At 49.3% G+C, this 17269-nt stretch overlaps 1 protein-coding gene across 1 annotated transcript in view; it reads right to left on the bottom strand.

The window, feature by feature from the left end:
- The window catches only part of CACNA2D3 (calcium voltage-gated channel auxiliary subunit alpha2delta 3), a 1156773-nt gene that overhangs the window by 644406 nt on the left and 495098 nt on the right, over positions 1 to 17269 (bottom strand). Inside the window, exons 6-8 of the mRNA XM_075321303.1 lie at positions 17070 to 17201; positions 14667 to 14727; positions 13113 to 13263 (exon numbers count right to left, since the gene is read on the bottom strand). Of these exons, the coding sequence (XP_075177418.1) occupies positions 13113 to 13263; positions 14667 to 14727; positions 17070 to 17201 (344 nt within the window). The remainder of the gene's footprint in view (positions 1 to 13112; positions 13264 to 14666; positions 14728 to 17069; positions 17202 to 17269) is intronic.

The raw sequence follows: 17269 nt of genomic DNA, 5'->3' as shown, positions 1-17269 counted from the left end.
AACCCTGTGAAAGCAGAATAAGGAGCCCATATTGTCTTAGCGGCCACCATGGGCACCTTCTTCACGTCTTTCTAGGTCATTACTTGTGGAAGTTTTGTTTAAAATCCCAATGTTGGCTGAACCCACCATTATTAGCCAGTCTCAACTATCTGTTGGGGGCTGTGAGGTAAATCCGGAGATATGACGATAAATCATGATATTCAAGTTATGTCAGGAAGCCCCCTCCTGGTGTCACCCCCCCTTTCCTTCACACAACTTGTTTAGCAACCCATCCCATGGCCATCTCCTGTGATATGGAAATTAGGTGATGTGGGAACAAAGGACACAGGATGACTCCCTGCCGTCACCCTGTAACAAGAGTTGTATCTCATTATAAGGCTCTGGAACTAGCCAGACAGAACGACTCCAGTAAAAAATGGTTCATATCTCGCAAGCCATATTTCCGATAAATACGGCAACCATAAAAATGGTGTTTTCGCATGCGGACGATGCTGGCACACCTTTTTTATGGGAGCGGGAGCTTGGGAAATACCCCAGGCGTGATATCAGCCAATGGGGAACTAGTAGACAAGTCATGAGTCCTCTCGTTCTGTAGCTAAATTCATAACTGTCACAATGAGAGCGTTGGCGTCCGCCTACGACGCTCCCAGGCCAAGTTATGGCCATATTCCATGTTGTGGATTTTGTCCATAACTCCAGCCAGGGGTGGAGCAGTGCTCCCTCTGAGGTCACGAAGGTAGGAGGGGACCTGGATTTGCCCAGGTTGATAACCCTACTTCGGCCATTTTCCAGGGTTCTTTCGCTGGGGGTCACGTGCAGGAAACATCTGTGGGAGTTCCTAGAAACCTGGTCTACAGCGCCCCCCTGTGGCCAGACGCACAAGGTAACTGATTGAATTGCATACCTGTTTGTAAACCATGCTTTATCTGTAACTGTACTCTGACCTATGTATATTCTGTAGATTCCCTATTGTATATATTGTAGTTTCTAGTGTGCTTTAGGCTGATTAAATTATATAATTAATCTTGGGCTGTTCTGTTATCTCGATCTTGAATCCCACGTCTGTGTGTTCGGCTAATAGTTACCGTGAAGCGGTTGGTGGCAGCGAGTTGTGCCAAGGATTATTGTGGGGAGGCCAGTGAGATTCGGGGAGATCTTATATATTCCGCCCGCGGAGGTCGGGGGAATATATACCCTACTCTCACCGGGGACCCTTCAATAATCGGCATAAGTAGTATAGCGGCCTCCTTGCTTATTGTCGGGCAATTCCATAATTGGCCTGACTATAAGAGGGGCGCTAGAGAGCGCGTCACGTGCTCTGTCTGTCGGTCGGGAGGTATAAAGGAGGGGTGACCCCCACTTGTTACCCCCCGATTGTGACGTACTGGTAGCCAGCGCGGGGGATTTCTGAGTGACCCCCCCGGTGGTTCGTGACATATTGGTGGCATAGCGGTGGGATCGAGATAATAGTGTGTGTGAGTATGAGACCCATACTCCCAGACACTAAAGACTGCCTGCAGCAGCTGTGGCTGCTGGGGTCTTCAGACTAGCTCAACACTAGAGTGTCAGAGTGCAGATACTGTAAGGTGTGTGGAGGCATCAGGTGTCAGTTCTGTGTCAGTGACCAAAAGTCTGCAAGAATGGCTGATGGCACCAGGAGCAGAGCTAGGCAACTGGCCAATGCTAAAGCAGGAGCCGAAGAGAGGGAGGACGGTGCTGTGGACAGCAATGAGGAGGTTGCCCACGAGTCCTCCAGGAGCTCGACGCCAGAAAACAGCTCTGCAGAGGACATTGCACAACCTGGCACTGCTGGACAAGATGAGGAGCAGCTCACCCAAGGGTCCTCAACGAGCCAGATGCCAGCCCTCCGCTCTGCAATGGACAGTGAAGCACCAGGCTCCGCAGCGGGCCGCAGATCACCACGTGCCATTCCACCGAGCCTGGGAGGCTCGGATAGCCTTCTTCAAATGGCTATGGCCCTTCTCCAGGCTGGAGACCAGAAGGGCTACAAGGAACTCCTGGCAGAGCGCAGGGCAGAGCGGCAGGCAGCGCGTGATGCTGAGGCTGCGGAGCGGCAAGCAGCGCGTGAAGAGCGCCAGGCAGAGCGTGAGGCTGCGGAGCGACAGGCAGACCGTGACTACCAGCTGCATCTAGCCAAGCTCCAGCCCTCATCAGCCACACGTGACCTTCAAGACACCAAACTTCCAAAGGTCCGTGTTGAGGACTTCCCAGTGCTGGAGAAGGATGGAGACTTGGACTCTTTCTTGACTGCTTTTGAACGGACTTGCCTGCAGCACCATCTGGACAAGGACCAGTGGGCCAAATACCTGACCCCCCGTTTAAGGGGTAAGGCCCTGGATATCCTTGGGGACTTGCCTGCTGATGCAGATCAGGGCTACGACACCATCAAGCGGGCCCTGATCCAACAGTACAACCTCACTCCGGAGTCCTACCGCAAGAAGTTCCGGACCCTGCAGAAGGGACCAAAGGACTCCTGGGCTGACCACCGGCGGGCACTTGCCCGAGCTGCCGACCACTGGACCCAAGGCCTGCAGCTTTCCACCGGACCAGAGATCCTGGACTTGGTCATCACGGAGCAACTCTTGTGGAACTGCCCTGAGGATCTCCGCCAGTTCATCCGAGACCAGAAGCCAAAGGGGTCCACGGCTACAGCTGCCCTGGCCGATGACTACACCAACAATCGGGCTCCTGAAGCCAGGAGAGCAGCCACCAGCAGCACCTGGAGAGGGGGTAAGATGAACTCTGCGACTGCCCCACCTGCCCCTAGACTGCAGGGGGTGTCCCCCTCAACTCCCCTCTCCAGGCCCGTGGCAGAACCAAGACGGTGCCACCAGTGCAACCTACCTGGACACTTCAAGGCCATGTGCCCTCAGCGTCCCAAGGCCCCGGCTCCGTCCCCGTCCCAAGGGCCGCCCAAGGTGTATTGTGTGGGTGGGGGTGGTGGTAGGTCCCTGGACAGCTTCCAACCTGTCACCGTCGGCCGGTCTGTGACCATAGGATTGCGAGACAGCGCCTCGGAGGTGACTCTGGTGCGGCCTGAGATGGTGTCCCCCCAAGACTTGATCCCTGGAAAAACCCTCGCTGTCTCCGGGATTGGAGGCACTGACCCGGCGCTGCCTGTTGCTGACATTTATGTGGACTGGGGCGCAGGGCGAGGGATGAGGGAGGTGGGGGTAACTGATCGGATCCCCGCAAACGTGCTACTTGGGACAGATTTGGGGCAGATAACCTCCCAGTTTGGGCCCCCACCAAGGGCTGAACCTTCAGCCAGTACGGACATGACTCCTGACAATGTTAATGTGTTATCTATGAATGATGTGAGAGAGGGGGGAGTGAACTCTGATATTTCTGCTTGCACAGACACCATAGACACACACACAGCTGCAGCTGTGACAGGGGAGGGGGTCAGAGAAAGGTGTGACAATGCCTCTACAAGTAATCAGCCTGTGAGCTGGGATCTGCTGCCCTCTGCAGGGATAAGCAGAGAGCAGGGTGCTGCAGGGGGAGGACCAGTGTGTGGGGTGGGGGCTACCACAGCAAATGTGGGGTCCCCAGAGATTGCACAGCGGGGTTCTGTTGCTGCAGGAGGGGAACAGGCAGGTGAGATTGGGGCCGGTCCAGGAGCGGAAGTGCTCCCAGGTAAGATCTCGGTGCATGGTTCCCCCACAACCGGGGTGTCAGGAAGCCAGGTAGGTCTGCCTGAACCGGCGACTTGGTCAGGAACGGAGGAGGAGCAGGCACGACCCACGGTCGCAGCGGCTGTGGCCGCTGTCACCCGCAGTGGGAGTGCTGGAAGCCAAGGGGCCTCCCAGAGGTCCGATAGCTCTTCCCCTTCTGACCCAGTGGCAGCCGAGTCAGGTGGAGGCCAGGACACAGGTCCCGGGGTACTGACCGAAGATGTGACAGTCTCGTCGATTCTGGCCACATCTAGTCAGGGGTTTCAGGCAGCGTTAGAAGCTGACAACAGCCTGAAAGCTCTTAAGGAGCAGGCGGCACAGCCTCCCTCGGACTCGGACCCGGAGCGAGTGGTCTGGGACCAAGGACGGCTGTACCGGGCCACGGTCCAGCAGGGTTCACCGGAGGCGTGGCCCAGGGACCGACAGTTGGTGGTACCCTATCCGTTCCGGACGGAGTTGTTGCGGATCGCACATGAGATTCCGATGGCCGGACACCTAGGGATCGCTAAGACCAAGGCCAGGTTAAACCAGCATTTCTACTGGCCAAAAATGGGGGCCGATGTGGCTGCCTACTGCCGTTCGTGTGAAACCTGTCAGAGAGTGGGGAAGGCGGGGCCACGCCCCAAAGCCCCACTGGTATCTCTGCCCATCATCGATGAGCCTTTCAGGAGGGTGGCTGTGGATCTGGTCGGCCCGCTGGCCATCCCCAGCAGCTCCGGGAAACGCTTCATACTGACGGTAGTGGACTATGCCACCCGGTACCCAGAAGCAGTGGCCTTGTCGTCCATTCGGGCTGACAAGGTGGCCACCGCATTGCTGGAGATTTTCTCCCGAGTGGGTTTTCCCCAGGAAATGCTCACTGACCGGGGGACCCAATTCATGTCCCAGCTGATGGAGGCCCTCTGTAAGCAAGTCCAGGTGCGACATCTGGTGGCCAGCCCGTACCATCCACAGACTAATGGCCTGTGCGAGCGGTTCAATGGCACCTTAAAGCAGATGCTTAAGATGTTGGTCGACTCCCATGGGCGTGACTGGGAGCGGTATCTCCCACACCTGTTATTTGCTTACCGGGAGGTTCCACAGGCCTCAACAGGATTCTCACCGTTTGAGCTCCTGTACGGGCGACGTGTGCGGGGCCCCCTGGCTCTGGTGAAAGAGGCTTGGGAAGGGGATTTGGCCACCCCTGGAGTGTCGGTTATCGAGTATGTCATGCGCTTCCGGGACAAAATGCAGGCCTTGACGCAACTGGTACACGACAATATGGCTCAAGCCCAGGCCGATCAGAAGCGTTGGTACGACCAGAACGCTTGTGAGAGGACCTACCAAGTGGGTCAAAAGGTGTGGGTACTGGTCCCCGTACCACAGGACAAGCTTCAGGCAGCCTGGGAAGGCCCATACCTCGTGTACCAGCAGCTCAACCCTGTAACGTACCTGGTCACCCTGGACCCTGCCCGTGGAAGGCGGAAGCCCTTCCATGTGAACATGATGAAGGCACATCATGAGCGGGAGGCATGTGCGCTCCCCGTGTGCAACCTGCCCGAGGAGGGAGAAGCGGAAACCCTCTTGGATATGCTAGCCCAGGTTAGGGCAGGCGGATCCATTGAGGATGTGGAGGTTGGCCACCAGCTCTTGGAGGACCAACGGTCCCAGCTGTGGGCCACCCTCCTCCCCTTCCGGGGGTTGTTTACCAACCAGCCCGGAAGGACTGACTTGGCTGTCCATCACGTGGACACTGGGGATCATCCCCCGATCCGGCGTTCAGCATATCGGGTCTCCCTGGAGGTGCAGCAACACATGCGCCAGGAGATTGACGAGATGCTGAAGCTGGGGGTGATCCAGGCATCCAACAGCGCTTGGGCCTCGCCTGTAGTCCTCGTCCCTAAGAAGGACCGAACCACTCGGTTCTGCGTGGACTACAGGGGGCTCAATGCTGTCACGGTCGCCGATGCGTACCCAATGCCACGCATCGATGACCTGCTCGATCAGTTGGCCGGGGCTCAGTACCTGACCATCATGGATCTGAGCCGGGGATATTGGCAGATCCCCCTGACTCGCAAGGCCAGGGAACGCTCTGCCTTTATTACCCCATTTGGACTGTACGAGTCCACGGTGATGCCATTCGGGATGAGGAATGCCCCTGCCACTTTCCAGCGGATGGTCAACACCCTGCTCAAGGGACTTGAAGGGTACGCGGCCGCGTACCTGGATGACATTGCCGTCTTCAGTCCCACCTGGGAAGATCACCTAGAGCATCTAGCACAGGTGCTCAGGCGGGTCCACCGGGCAGGTTTGACCATCAAGCCGGGCAAGTGTCAGCTGGCCATGAGCGAGGTCCAGTACCTCGGTCACCGGGTAGGCGGGAGAACACTGAAGCCCGAGCCTGAGAAAGTGGAGGCCATCGCATCCTGGCCCACCCCCAGGACCAAGAAGCAGGTGATGTCCTTCTTGGGGACCGCTGGGTACTATAGGAGGTTTGTTCCATGCTATAGTAGCCTGGCAAAGCCCTTGACGGACCTCACCAAGAAGAAGCTGCCCTCCGCAGTCGATTGGACAATGGACTGCGAGACAGCCTTCCGGGCCCTAAAGGACGCCCTGTCCAGCCCGCCCGTGCTACAGGCAGCCGACTTCACGCGGCCGTTTGTAGTACAGACCGACGCCAGTGACTTCGGCCTCGGTGCGGTGCTCAGCCAGGTGGACTCTGCGAGCCAAGAGCACCCAGTCTTGTACCTGAGCAGGAAGCTGTTACCGAGGGAAGTGGCCTATTCCACAATGGAGAAGGAGTGCCTGGCCATAGTGTGGGCCCTGCAGCGTCTGCAACCCTATCTATACGGGCGCCACTTCATCGTGGAGACGGACCACAACCCCCTCAGCTGGTTGCACACCGTCTCTGGGACGAATGGACGATTGTTGCGATGGAGCCTTGCGCTCCAGCAATACAACTTCACCATTCGCCACAAAAGGGGCCGTGACCACGGTAACGCAGACGGGCTGTCCCGACAAGGAGAGGTCGCGGACGGGCGCACGGGGGAACACCGGAGTGTGCTGCCCCCTAGCGCCCTCAAAAGGGGGGAGGTGTGAGGTAAATCCGGAGATATGACGATAAATCATGATATTCAAGTTATGTCAGGAAGCCCCCTCCTGGTGTCACCCCCCCTTTCCTTCACACAACTTGTTTAGCAACCCATCCCATGGCCATCTCCTGTGATATGGAAATTAGGTGATGTGGGAACAAAGGACACAGGATGACTCCCTGCCGTCACCCTGTAACAAGAGTTGTATCTCATTATAAGGCTCTGGAACTAGCCAGACAGAACGACTCCAGTAAAAAATGGTTCATATCTCGCAAGCCATATTTCCGATAAATACGGCAACCATAAAAATGGTGTTTTCGCATGCGGACGATGCTGGCACACCTTTTTTATGGGAGCGGGAGCTTGGGAAATACCCCAGGCGTGATATCAGCCAATGGGGAACTAGTAGACAAGTCATGAGTCCTCTCGTTCTGTAGCTAAATTCATAACTGTCACAATGAGAGCATTGGCGTCCGCCTACGACGCTCCCAGGCCAAGTTATGGCCATATTCCATGTTGTGGATTTTGTCCATAACTCCAGCCAGGGGTGGAGCAGTGCTCCCTCTGAGGTCACGAAGGTAGGAGGGGACCTGGATTTGCCCAGGTTGATAACCCTACTTCGGCCATTTTCCAGGGTTCTTTCGCTGGGGGTCACGTGCAGGAAACATCTGTGGGAGTTCCTAGAAACCTGGTCTACAGCGCCCCCCTGTGGCCAGACGCACAAGGTAACTGATTGAATTGCATACCTGTTTGTAAACCATGCTTTATCTGTAACTGTACTCTGACCTATGTATATTCTGTAGATTCCCTATTGTATATATTGTAGTTTCTAGTGTGCTTTAGGCTGATTAAATTATATAATTAATCTTGGGCTGTTCTGTTATCTCGATCTTGAATCCCACGTCTGTGTGTTCGGCTAATAGTTACCGTGAAGCGGTTGGTGGCAGCGAGTTGTGCCAAGGATTATTGTGGGGAGGCCAGTGAGATTCGGGGAGATCTTATATATTCCGCCCGCGGAGGTCGGGGGAATATATACCCTACTCTCACCGGGGACCCTTCAATAATCGGCATAAGTAGTATAGCGGCCTCCTTGCTTATTGTCGGGCAATTCCATAATTGGCCTGACTATAAGAGGGGCGCTAGAGAGCGCGTCACGTGCTCTGTCTGTCGGTCGGGAGGTATAAAGGAGGGGTGACCCCCACTTGTTACCCCCCGATTGTGACGTACTGGTAGCCAGCGCGGGGGATTTCTGAGTGACCCCCCCGGTGGTTCGTGACAGGGGCAAATCAAAAAAAGGTCCGTGGAGCCTCTGTTAGGAGTCTCGACACAGAAAATAGCCAGATATCCCTCCGGGAAGGACCTAGCCAAGGAGTGGATCTTAAGGAGACCACCATAACCACCATATTAAGTGGCCCTTTTAGTCAATATCGAACTCTTTGAGGAATTTTGGCCAGGTGGGAGCAATGCCTAGTAGACCAACAAGACAAAAGAATCACTGATCTCGGGGAGCCCAGCCAGAGAAAACACTGCCGGCAGCCAGCAAAGGCGCTCAACACAATGAAATCCTAGGTGCATTGCCAAAAAGTGAAAAATAAAAGTAGGGTTCTAACACACACCCGTCCCATTCTGTCTCCAAGAAGTCTAGGATTTTGTAATAAATCGGTGCGTTTACAAGCTTCACTACTAAGAGATGAGCGGACCCGTGGCAGTTTGGTTCGTTGGGTTCAGCCGGACTTTAGATAATTCAAAAAGGTCTGTGGAGCCTCCATTAGGAGTCTCGAAACAGAAAATGGCCAGATATCCCTCTGGGAAGGACCTAGCCAAGAAGTGGCTCTTTTTAGGAGACCATCATAACCACCATATTATATTATGGTTGTCTCTTAAAATGAGCCACTCCTTGGCTAGGTCTTTCCCAGAGGGATATCTGGCCATTTTCTGTGTCGAGACTCCTAACAGAGGCTCCACGGACTTTTTTGATTTGCATACTTCCCAGGGGGCAATGCACCTAGGATTTCCCTGTGTTGAGCGCCTTTGCTGGCTGCCGGCAGTGTTTTCTCTGGCTGGTCTCCCCGAGATCAGTGATTGTTTTGTCTTGCTATCTGTTGGCGGAGAATTCGAGAACACGCATGACCAATTTCTGACTGCAGATGACTTTGTTTCCCTGGAGATAAGCTGATGAGATAAAGCTGCTAAAAAACCCAGGATCACGCATCCAAACAAGCGCTCCTGTGTACGGCAGACCTGGTCAAAATTGTCACCGGTGTGTCATGGGTAACAGACAGTCATGTGGTTTCTGGTCATAGAAAGTCACAGCATTTGGCTGCACAGAATGCTCCTGACTTTCCTTGGTTCCTGCTGTCAGTTTTCATTGGTAGAGGTAGTTTTCCTGCTGGATTCATCTCTCCCCTTTTAGACCCAGCAGGATCTAGCCTTCCACCCAGCTGCTGATCATCAGTATTTTTTTGTGCTTATTTACCCCTTCATTCCTTGGACTAGTGCTGGTGATATTATTCATTTCATTCAAGCCTTGGTTGCAAGCAGGTGGCTTGTACTCCTCTGTGGAATCGTTGCTGAAAATTTTGCTGAACTTCTACCTGTGTCATCTGTGGATAAGTAGTTCATGAATTTTCCTCCTGTGTGTCGTCCTTGTCTCTTCCTTTAGAGTTTAGTGGGGTTGACGATCAGCTCATCCCATCCATTCCCTATTTAGGGTCAAGCACTACGGTCATCCTAGGGTCAGGTATCTTTCTCGGTGCGTAGGTGTGGAATCTTTCTAAGGTGGTGAGGGACCACAGGGACCAGCAGAAGGTTTGGTCAGGGGTCACCATCTTCCCTTTACATAGACACAGGGTTTCCCTTCCCTTTTGCCATTTGCTTGGTACTTCCCTGGACCTAATGTGTCAAAAAAGTAACAAGTGGTCCTCTTATCGTTTAGCCAATATCCATGTAACGTGTATCGGACTGTACGGGTACGCTCACACGAGCGCGAAAATCGGACGAGAGCAATGTGAGAAATTCTCGCATTACACTCGGACCAATGTTATTCTATGAGTGCGAGCTGTTGGTCGGCTTTTCTCGCATCCAGATTCTGCATACGAGAAAAGCGGCAGCATGCTGCGTATTCATACGTAAAACATCTCTGACTCGCCAATACAAGTCTATGGGTGCGAGAAAAAAACGGACGTCACACGGAGGGCACACGGACCATCCTAGTGACATCCGTTTTTATGAATACAATTCTATCATGTAGCATAGAACACTGTAAATGTTCATGTTATTGACTGTAAATGACTAATAGCTGCTGAGAAAAAAACGGATTGCACACGGACAGCACACTGACAGCACACTGAGAGCACACTGATGACAAGTGAGAAAAATTCGTCTGACTCTCGCAAACGAGAATGGGACCGTTTTTTAATACGTTCGTGTGAGTCCAGCCTAAGGAGGAATGTAGTTTGTATTTTTAAGCTGTGCAGGATCACAGTCACACATATGCCTTGATATTTAGCCCCGGCTGCCAGGGACTTAAGGAACATTTACATTGAAAAATTATTGAAAAAGTGTTCTTAGCAATGCCTATTTCATGATGACTGTGGACTAAACAGGAATGGGCAAAATGTTTATTCATTGGGTGAATTGCTCTTTTGGGCTGTGCAAGAAAACATCGTTCTTGGCAGCACATTGGAGCCTAACAAGCAGACTAGGAGAGGTTAACTCTTGCTAGCCTGACTATGACTGAGCACACAGCAGGTCAACGCCCGAGTCTACCTGTGTTGATCAGAAACACCAGAAAACCCATCAGACAGTGTCAGAATCTGCAATGTGAACAGAGCCCAATGCCGCCATGATAGTCAGCGAAGTTTTGCAAAACTCCAAGTGAAACATTCACTGCATATTGGCTGCCAAGAACAGTAGCAGCCAATATGCACTGATTGTTCATCCAATGGTTTTTCTGGTGTCTCTGATCAACGCAGGCAGACTCGGGCGTCAACCTGGTGTGGACACAGTCATAGTCAAGCTAGCAAGAGTTAACCTCTGTTAGCTTGCTTTTTAGGCTCGTTTGATCACATGTTGTGAGGAAGCCAATCGCATCTGCTTCTCTCATATTTAAGCTGGATGAAATCTTCTACCCATGCCAGCTATAGGTTATACTGTGTTGGGCTGTGTGTTATTGTGTCCCAGACTTTTTGGTGAAAGTGTTGCTTTTTGCCTGGAGTGGTTGTAGTGTTTAATCATAGAATTATAGAATGGTAAAGTTGGAAGGGACTTAAAGGGCCATTGGGTCCAACCCCCTGTGAGTGCAGGTTTTCCTAAATCGTCCCATCTAAACGTTTATCCAGTTTCCGCTTGAAAATTTCCATTGATGGAGAGCTCACCACCTCCCGTGTTCCACTCTCTGACAGCCCTCACGGTCATAAAGTTTACCCTTCTTGTTGTTTCCTCCCTGCTCTTGTTTTCCTCCTTATCTGTTATTGTCTTGTACCTCTGTGAGCGCGTGCTGTGTGACAATTTTTTTCCCCTTTTCTGTTTATTGTTGTGGGTTTAATCTCACTCCTGTCCTGGTCCCACCTGGGGAGGGAGAATCATCAGATCAGGGACTGCTCATGAGCAGGGTCAGGAAGGAGACTCAGGCATCCCCACCTTTAAGAGTATCCCTGAGACTAGAGATAGCAGAGGGTCCCCTAGCCTGAGGGTCGGCCTAGAAGCTCATGGTTTCCTGCTATCTCAAGTGTCTCACTTCTTCATCAGGACAAACCAAATATATGGGAGTAAAATCTTGAGGTTACAATTTTAAAAGTTACATGTTTCTTTTCAATTTTTTATATTCTCCATATTCTATATATTATATTTTGTTATTAATTTTTTTCTTTAATATAGGACGTGAATAGTTATGGGCAAAAACACAGCTGGGACAGTATTACTGCATAAGGTCTGCTGATGAAACGTCTGAATCTGATAATAATTATAATTAGTCGTCACGTTTGGCTGTTTAGCCATCTTAATTAGCCTGATAACTAATTGCTAGAACCCAAACAACATATTTCATATGAATTCTTATAATTAGCTTTGCCAGAGGAATAAAAAAAAATATAGGCGATACAACATTCTCATTGTAATTATGTCTCTCACTAATAATGCTCCGTCTAATTACGCACCGGCTAATTAAAGATTAATAGGGGAGATATTTGACCTGACTCTGCACTTTGCTATTCTCAGCTAATAGTTTGTGCACAAAGAGGAAACTTGCATAAAATAGGATGCAGACTGGAAACAGTTGAAAAAAATCAGAAAAAAAATATATATAGTATATACGGTATATGTTGTTCACACCATTTCAAAACACGTGGTTTATAGACTCTCTGTTCCATCTATGAGAAGCCAAAATCGCTAATAGTACTCAATTAAAACAACTAATCACACTATTCCTATTGGCTGACCTACACTATTTAAAGAGCACAATTCAACCCCCAGAAGAAGCGAGAGGCGAAACGGCGTTAGGCTTGAAAGACACACAGCACCAGGGTGCCCTACATTTGCATATATTGCTGTTGCGGTTTTGATCTCTTGCACGACTATAGTGACTACACCACAAGTTACTAGCTATCACGATTCCTATGTGCAGAGCATTCTGTATTGTTCTGCTATGCTCTCCTGCAGAGCCGGTATATGTTGCTTATAGTGCAGAGCGTTATGCAGGATGAATGCTCTGCTAGTTGTTTCACAAGCACTGGGTTACATGCTGGTCCTGGGAGCTGTTCTCGCAGATGCTTCTCGTTCCCGGTGATTGCTCTGCTTCATTAATGAGCGTGTTAGCTCAGGACGCCGCCAGTCGTACTTTCTGGTTACAGTTGTGCTGTTGGCTCCGAAGTGCTCAGTGTTCAGATCTTGGTCTCTCGACTCTGGTCTGTTGTTGACCCATCTCTGCCTGTCCACTCCTGTTTCTGTTGTGACTTCCCGGTTTCTGACCTCGGACTAACTCCTGACCACATCCCCGTCTGCTCCTTGTATTTTGGTATTCTTAAAATAAGAAGTTATAAAAAATACTGTTTAAAAACCAAACAAAAAAAAATAAATCTGCTGCTCCATAAGTGTCTGCAAATAGCACCTGAGAGCCTAATTATTGCAAGAAATGGAGTGAAAGCCGCGCTGATGATTATTCATTCTGTGGATGGAGCTTTGGAGTTTACGAGAGATCAACTCATCTCATAAAATTAAAATTGAACGCTGCAATAAGCGCATGTAAAGTGCCGACATTGTGCGCGGCCCCCGGCAGGCGTCTATGTGCAGCGGCAAAGCGCGAAGAAAGGCTGAAAGTGAAGATATAGAAACAAAGGCGACTTACTGCGATTATGTTGAAGAAGTCATCATCTCCGAGAGTGTCCAAAATAGAGGACACAGTCTGCTTTGCAATCGTCAGGCGGAGGCCTTTCATGCTTCCACTCACGTCAACCAAAATCACCACGTCTTTAGGGGAGGTAGCCGCCTGGATGTACCTGGAAAAGAAAGAAGTTATAAGTTGTTGTTTCTTTCTTTCTTTCTTTCTATCTTTCTATCTTTCTTTCTTTCTTTCTTTCTTTCTTTCTTTCTCTTTCTTTCTTTCTTTCTTTCCCTCTTTTGCTCTTTCTTTTTCTCTTTCGCTCTTTTTCTTTTTTCTTTTCTTTCTTTTTTTCCTTCTTTTTTCTTTCTCTCTCTCTCTCTTTCCCTCTTTCTTTCTCTCTTTCACTCTCTATTTCCCTCTTTTGCTCTTTCTTTATCTCTTTCGCTCCTTCTCTCTTTCTTTCATTCTTTCTCTCTTTCTTTCTCTCTTTCCCTCTTTTGCTCTTTCTTTCTCTCTTTCGCTCTTTTTCTCTTTTTTCTTTTTTTCTTTCTTTTTTTCCTTCTTTCTTTCTTTCTCTCTTTTTCTCTCTTTCTCTCTTTCTTTCTCTTTCGCTCTCTTTCCCTCTTTTGCTCTTTCTTTATCTCTTTCGCTCCTTCTCTCTTTCTTCTTTCTTTCTTTTTTTCCTTTCTTTCTCTCTTTTTCTCTTTCCCTCTTTCTTTCTCTTTTTCTTTCTTTCTCGTTTTGCTTTCTTTCTTTCTTTCTCTTTCTTTCTTTCTTTCTCTCTTTCCCTCTTTTGCTCTTTCTTTTTCTCTTTCGCTCTTTTTCTTTTTTCTTTTCTTTCTTTTTTTCCTTCTTTTTTCTTTCTCTCTCTCTCTCTTTCCCTCTTTCTTTCTCTCTTTCACTCTCTATTTCCCTCTTTTGCTCTTTCTTTATCTCTTTCGCTCCTTCTCTCTTTCTTTCATTCTTTCTCTCTTTCTTTCTCTCTTTCCCTCTTTTGCTCTTTCTTTCTCTCTTTCGCTCTTTTTCTCTTTTTTCTTTTTTTCTTTCTTTTTTTCCTTCTTTCTTTCTTTCTCTCTTTTTCTCTCTTTCCCTCTTTCTTTCTCTTTTTCTTTCTTTCTCGTTTTGCTTTCTTTCTTTCTCTTTTTCGCTCTCTCTTTTTCTTTCTCTTTCCTACTTTCTTTCTCTCTTTCACTCTCTCTCTTTCTCTCTTTTGCTCTTCCTTTCTTCCCCTCTTTCTTTATCTCTTTTACCCCTTCTCTCTTTCATTTTTCTTTCTCTTTCTCTATTTCTCTTTCTTTCTCTTTCCCTCTTTCTCTCTTTCTCCCTTTCACGCTTTCTCTCTTTCCCTCTTTCTTTCTCTTTCCCTCTTTCTCTCTCTCTTTCCCTCTTTCTTTCTGTCTTTCTCTGTTTCTTTCCCGCTTTCTTTCTCTTTGTCTCTTTTTTTCTTTCTTTCTTTCGCTCTTTCTTTCGCTCTTTCGCTCTCTTTCTTTCGCTCTTTCTTTCTTTTGCTCTTTCTTTCTTCATAACTGTTATTTTTTTTATTGTATATAGTAAGTCTCTATGTAACACTTTACTTACCATTTTCGGTTTCTGCAATCAAACGCGATCACACCGTTCTCATCTGGCTCCCATTTAATGCCTGAAAAGGTGAATCCAGAGGTAAAAAATGTGATAAAACAGCACAAAAATATGCTACAATAATAACAATAATTCACATATAAGACAAGTTCTAGATATAAAGGGTTCAATATAGAATACTGGTAAGGTCAACGTGGAGTAAGACACGCCACACCGGAGATCACTGAGCCAAGCAGAATTCATTCACCTTTACGCCTCACACCGTATGTCAGACATGGCCTTCCTTACGCTCTTTGAGGGGTACTACTCTTTGTGCTGTCCCCCACTATCTTGGACCACATCCTCAATACTTTGGGGTTTGCGTCTTCTTCTCCCTAATACCACATCACTTTGTCCGCTTCTAGCTCCAACGGCTCTCTATCCAGATGACTCTCTAAGCCCGGTGGGGTGAGCCGTAGGCTCCGGACCTTCAGTGATTACCTCGGGGTTCCCTGACAACGTGGCCACATCTTCTCATACTTGAACTAAATTCACAACTGGCTACTCCGTCATAAGTCTTCTCCCCAGTCCTCCTTTTCCTGCCACCTGCCACTCTTCCCTTCCACTACCTCTTAACATCTAATCTAGAACTGGATTGCCACTGACCTAACTCAACAGTTGTTGTTATTCTGGTAGATAGGCTTAACTCTTCTACGTGTGGTACTGGTTCTATACTCAAGCTCATCTAAACCCTGGAACATGCAAATGTAGCGCCCCTGAACACCTCAGGGTGCTTCAAGGTTCTGCATCTCCAAAAGGATGGAGGGCCTACCCCCTTAGGGACCCAGAACCCCAGTGCCGGTAACACCCAGAACCCAGGTAATCCCAGTTACCCCAACAAATTCCCCATAGAATGGTACCCAGCTAGCGTGGGACCAATGGATGGCCGCCTAGAGGTGGAGCCACTCCAGTCCACTAGTTGACCAGGTGGGAGGGGCAGACTGTGGACAGTAGTCTGAGAGTAGTCAGAACAGAGTTGACAGCAGGAGTGTGAGGTGGTGACTGAGCAACGTCCTGACTCGAGTTAATGGTGACCTGGTACCCAGGAGAGGTAGTTGCCGGTGGAGTACTCCCGGAACTACGCACCGACGGGGTACAGGACCCTAGGACAGGAAAGAGCTCCAAGCTGACCTGTTAGTCCCCTTTGCTGTGCAGGTATTATCAAGGACCTTGCTGACCCTAAAGAATCCGAAGACTCAGTAGCAACAGGAGAGTTGGGGACTGGACCAGAGACTCCATCCCCACAGGGTTCACGCTACCGTCAGGCGGACAGGGGTGGACAAACCACAGACCGACGACCCCCAGTGTTCTATACCTCGGGGACCCACTTACCAGAGACAGGTGCAGGGGAAGAAGGTACCAGAGAAACCAGACTGGCACTGGGACGAAGGGGACCTGGAGGTGAAACCAGCCGGTCTCGGGCAATCAGTTGATACCAATAGTGAGTAAACCAGTTGCACTGAATACCTGTCTGGACTCCTTCTTCCAACGCTCAACGCACCATACACCTGCTGGGGTAATACCCTACTTGGGAGGGCCCAAGTTATCAGCGCTGCACATTCCATCAGCCCCAGCAAAACCTGCAGCGGCGTCTGCCTACACTTAGCCGCAACACCGCATGTAGCGTCACAAATAACTTTATTCCTAACTCCCCTGTAAATATCCCCCATTACAAAAAGGGCCCAAGGCACGGAACCGGGAACGGCCACCATCGTGACTTTCCCTGTAGATATACTGCCCGAAACGGAGTACCCCATATCCCTGGGTGCTACACAAATACATCTGTCATATTTAACAGTACAAAAAACATGTTACATGACATAGTGGGTCGAAGCCCCCTTGCTACACTGTGACCACATACATGTGACTTGCATAATTACAGTTATGTCTCGACAAGTCTCTGGCACGTCTCTCAATTCTAAGCCTGGCAAGTCTAGTTGGCATGTACTGCAAAAATGCAGATCTCATACATGAGAGTGCCCATCCAATCGTGATGGTGTGTACATGGCACACTGTCATGATAAAGCAGTCTATAGTCATATAAAATAAGTGCAGACTTTACTTCTGGGACTGGACAACCCTTTTTTTGATTGAAGCAAGGTAATCCATGGATTCTAAACTTTAATCCTTTTTTTTTTGCTTTCCCGCCACAACTGCACAATGCATTAAAATTATTCCAAAGCAACCAATCAGAATTCAAGATTTGTCTGTAAAACATCGACCTGGATTGGTTTAATTGGGCAAAAAGTTTCATGTTCACTTTTTTCTTTTTTTAATTCATTTTTCTTTGAGACCAGACGCTTCTTCTCACACAAAGAGGTCGATGAAAATACTGATCAATGTTGAAATAATCTGTCTCCTTACCGGGATATTGCCGAAAAAATCCCTTTGCACTTCCAAAATATTGCCAAATGAGGGAAGGGTCCCGGTCAAAGTTATCGACAAACACTTTATTCAAAGATTCCGACCAATAGATTCCATTCACTATTTCTGGATCTGAAAAGAAATTAAAAGACTAATTAAGACTTAATTTTAAAAAAAATGTAACAGGCAATAAATATTTG

The sequence above is a fragment of the Anomaloglossus baeobatrachus genome, chromosome 8, assembly GCF_048569485.1.
Source record: "Anomaloglossus baeobatrachus isolate aAnoBae1 chromosome 8, aAnoBae1.hap1, whole genome shotgun sequence".
Classification (NCBI taxonomy): domain Eukaryota; kingdom Metazoa; phylum Chordata; class Amphibia; order Anura; family Aromobatidae; genus Anomaloglossus; species Anomaloglossus baeobatrachus.
The sequence above is the reverse complement of the archived record's forward strand: the minus strand, read 5'-3'. Positions and strand labels throughout refer to the sequence as shown.